At 39.8% G+C, this 4564-nt stretch overlaps 1 protein-coding gene across 13 annotated transcripts in view; it reads right to left on the bottom strand.

Moving 5' to 3' along the window:
- The window catches only part of LOC116852195 (transmembrane protein 8B-like), a 213237-nt gene that overhangs the window by 4864 nt on the left and 203809 nt on the right, over positions 1–4564 (bottom strand). For all 13 annotated transcript variants that reach the window (XM_032832282.1, XM_032832281.1, XM_032832283.1 and 10 more), the window contains 2 exons: positions 1223–1849; positions 90–963 (listed from right to left, as the gene is read on the bottom strand). In XM_032832282.1, the coding sequence (XP_032688173.1) occupies positions 90–963; positions 1223–1849 (1501 nt within the window). The remainder of the gene's footprint in view (positions 1–89; positions 964–1222; positions 1850–4564) is intronic.

Below are 4564 nucleotides of genomic sequence, written 5' to 3'. Positions count from 1 at the left end.
CACACACACACACACACACACACACACACACACACACACACACACACACACACACACTCCTTTTTCTCTCACCCGTCAGTTTTTCTTACCTGTATGGACGCGAGGGATATCTAATAGTTTGCTTTCTCCTGCATCTATATCCCCAGAACAATCCAATCATAGCGGAGCCGGTAACTGCTGGCAGAAGGAACACCCACAGCGCCGTACGATCCATTTCAGCGCCCATAGCAAGCACAATTGCGCCGGCTACTTGGCAGAAGGCAGTGAGCTGCGGTCTAAGCGACGCCATTGCTACTAGGGTTACCCAGATGGCGAGCAGTGCGTTGAAGAAGTCGCAAAACTGTAGCACGCTAGGTCGCATAATGCATACACCGTAAACATCCTCACCAGCTTCGCAGGCATGATAAAATGTAGAGAAGAACATGACTGCAGCATAGGACAGCGCCTCGGTGAAGTACTCACGACGGACTGCCACGTATATTGATCCGACAAATGCAAAGTTGCTGAAGGTCAAAATCAACAATTGGAGGAGTATACCACCACGAGTGAGGACGTAGGCGTCATCAGCGCAGTCGAAACCGCGGTAACCTCCAGTACAATGACAAGCTGAAAACACGAAGCCACCGCTTATGTAATGCATACATTTCCCACGATCATTGCAACGACCCTCTATGCATGGTGACGACGCCACAATGCTTTCCACTCTGACAGGACAGCGTGATAGACAGTCGCACGTATTGCACACTACATCACCACGAAAGCAACTCTGGCTGCAGGTACAAATATTGTTATTGCCGATCGTTTCTTCCGAGCAGAAGGCACGCATGCTCACGTACCAAGTTCCCGCTTCCGGGAAAGGTACGTGTACGTATGCTGGTCCGGTTGCGTTTGCGTATACATCGGCTGTTGTGACGTTATGTACACGTTCGCAAGCACCACCCGATGTTATATTTGAATAGCGACCTATGTTTTGAAAATTTAGTGAGAATAAGAACGAGAATGCACGAGTATATGAAGGCGCGAGTATAAAAGTTATAAATTAATCTTATAGAAAAATTTTGAATTCAGTTAGTAATAAATCTAATCAATGTGTGTGAATGAGATAAAAGAGTTGCGCACGATAGAAAAAAAATATGAAAAAATTGATAAAAAATATTCTTCTGCAAAATCTTTTTCTAAAAAAGAAGAGCTAATCGTATACTATCAAAAGATATAAACTAACCGAAGGAAATACAGGCGACAAGGACGATGTTCTTCTTATATCTCTCATCTATATCGACTAGCTTAAACCCTAAGGTGACTGTGCCACCAACGTCGTACACCTGACCAATTTTAAAGCTAAAGACGGACAGAGTGTCGACGGTTACGTTGAAAGGCTGAGGCTTCGTGTCATTATCGCCTAAGTGTTCATAGTCAAAAAGGAAAAATTCTGGGAAGGATTTTCTTATCAATTCCACCGTCGTCACCTGATCAGAGACCACTTGGTTTATCAATCTCACTGTTACATTTGAGGCATTCCCCGAAAGTAGACGAAGAGTTATGTAGTGGAAACTGTGGAAATAAGGTTTGAAAAACAGCAAGGTCTGTGTAGAATTCAGCAAAACATTGACGAGATTATCCTCCGCCGTAACATGGACAGTAATGTTGCAGTCCTCACCACAAGATGAACTCAGCAAGAGACTCAATTCTATGAGATCAACGTCTGGCATAAGAAACTGCATTATTGCTGAGTCTGATGTCTCATTCAATTGCATCTCGTGCTCGAGTCTAGGATTCATCAATAATATCATAGCCGGCATTTCCACAAACATTTCGGCATCTAACACAGTTTCACAAGACGCACCGAGACCTACGAATAATAAGTTTCTTTTCAGATAATATCTGAAAATCACAATAAAGATTCATTGTTTATCATTATCTTAAACTGTTATGATAAATAAAAAATAATTGGCTTATGCAATTCCGTTTAGAATTGTGATAAGAACCACTTAATATATGCAGCCATGTCGCTGTTGTCTTTGACGGTTATCGTTGTTAATATACAAGATGTATAAAAAGTACCAGGGCGGCGAAATATCTCGAAAAGTAAACATTTTAAGAAAAAGTATTTCAGATAAAAGTTATAGAGTTTCAAAAGATCTATTTACTAATCTAATCAGTTTGACCTTGGATAGCGTCGTCAATGTCAGGACAAGGTCATCTTGAATCTTTGATTAGAATTCCCTATTTTTTATTGCATATTCATGTAGCTAATCTCGAAAGTTTTCCAAAACATTATAATAACATATTTTGTCATTAACCCTTTGAAGACGGAGGGTTGCTGAAAAGGTAAATTAAAGGAAAGCTAGGGTTTAAAGGTCGCTGAAATTTGGGTTACTGAATCCGAATCTGACCTTAGAATTTTTAAATTCTGTAATCCAAGATGGCGCGTTCAATATTCAAACCAGGAAATTTCTACATAGATTAATTCGCCATATTGGATCCGTCATTTTGAATTTGTAACTTTTAAAGTCAGATTCAAATTCAGCGACCCTAAAAACTTTTGAAAACCAGAAGATATTCAAAAGTCTTGATTTTTTATTCCTATTAGAAAGCTACATCCCAAAAAAGTCAATTTTGTCTGCCATATTAAATCAACCATTTTACTATCAACTATCAAAATTATGAGGTTATATTCAAATTCAGCGATCTCAAAAACCCCATTATTGCAACTCCATGAGAATCGGAAAAATAGTTTTTAATATAAAAACAAGGAACAGTTATGGCATAAAAAGTAATTACTCATCCCGAAAAAGTAGACTTTTTGAATAATGAAACTTGAAAGTTACAGTATTGCCGTTAAGGGTGCCATTATGGCTGCGTTCCGAAATTCACTGCCAGTACTGAAATTCTATAATATACGTAACATGAACTATAGATTTTCAGTACTGGCAGTGCATTTCGGAACGCAGCCTACATGAAGCGCCGAAACGCGGAAACGCGGAAGACAAAATGTTACTAGATCTCCGCGTTCCGCGAATTGAATCATTTCTTCCCGTACGTTGAAAAAGCGGAAAAGCGGAAGGCCTAAAACTTTTTTCTATTGTCTTTTCATCCAAGGTACCAAGATATGAATTCCAAAAAATATCGGGTCTGAACGTGTTTGAACACGTCTTAATGTAACGGCGGTTAGGTTGAACAACTTGTGATAACTTGTGACAATAGATTTTTCCGCGCTTGTTCCGCGACTTTATTTCTCCTTATATTACATGGAGCACATTTGCGCGGAAAAGCGAAACAGTTTGGTAACAAATAAACATCTGTATTCATTTTTTAAAATTGTATTCATTTGCATAATTTGCTGCAATTTTTACTAATATGTTTATCTTTTCAGTTTATCTGTTAAATACAAGCATTTTAATTAATAAATACCGTTAAAAATTAATATTTTATAATTCCCCATACCACTTTTCCGCTCAAAATATGCCTCATGCAATATAAGGCAATCAACAGACGCGGAACGGGAGCGGTGCACTTGGACACGGTGCATTTGGACACAGCCAATCACAGCACCGTATGATTAGAGACATTTGTAGAGTCCCTTGGAACAGCGACTTGTGATTGGACTGTGTCCAATTGCCCCGTGTCCAACTGATATACACCCACGCGGAACGCGTAGCGGGTCTAGTAAGATTTTGTCTTCCGCGTTTCCGTGTTTCTGCGTTTCCGCGCTTCATGTAATAGCACTCTAACACAAACTACTCATGCCCACACGCACACATACACACATACACACGCACGCATACACACGCACACACACGAAAGAGGTGTAAATCCTAACGAGTAACCTCTGCGTAGTACACTTTGGGTAATATTAATGCTGGTGATACTGTAATTTTCAAGCTTTATTATTAAAAAAAATCGAAACTTAATGAAAAAATAGGTTATTATAGTATTTTGGAACATTCTCAAGATAAGCTACAAAACAATGTAATAAAAAGTAGGGGGTTTCATTTAAAAATTCAAGGTAACCTTGACGACCCCACCCAAGGTCAAGTACTAATAATATCAATAAATAGGTCTTTTAAAATCTTATAACATTTATCTGAAACACTTTTACTTAAAATGCTCAGTTTTCGAGATACTTCGTCGACCCTGTACTTTTTATACACCCTGTATATATAGGAAAATTTTTAAATGATCACACGAGATATAGTAAATCAACTATAGTGGCAATGTCTGCTATCGTATGTATTGTACACGCACCGGCGTTAATGCCGTCCGAATATCCGTGTGACTCGCACACGATAACGCGTCACTCATACACTGCTGCGTGTAGGTGAGCTAAGAGCAGCACGGAGTGGCGGAGGGAGCTAGCGGTATACGATCGTCGGACGCTTGGAGAGGGAATAGTGGTGGGAGTCGCGGCGATCTTCCATCCTCTATCGCAAACGTAAGAACGAGAGAAATAGCATTATAAGACGTCTGGACAGAAATGCCGTCCTAAAATACGTGTGAAACACACGAAGAAAACGCTTGACTCACACTGTCTCGTCTATACGTGAGCAATACGCGGTGTCCCGAC

The sequence above is a fragment of the Odontomachus brunneus genome, unplaced genomic scaffold, assembly GCF_010583005.1.
Source record: "Odontomachus brunneus isolate Ranch 3 - 2012 unplaced genomic scaffold, Obru_v1 Obru_scaffold_206, whole genome shotgun sequence".
Lineage (NCBI taxonomy): Eukaryota > Metazoa > Arthropoda > Insecta > Hymenoptera > Formicidae > Odontomachus > Odontomachus brunneus.
This window is presented reverse-complemented; position numbering and strand designations above follow the sequence as displayed.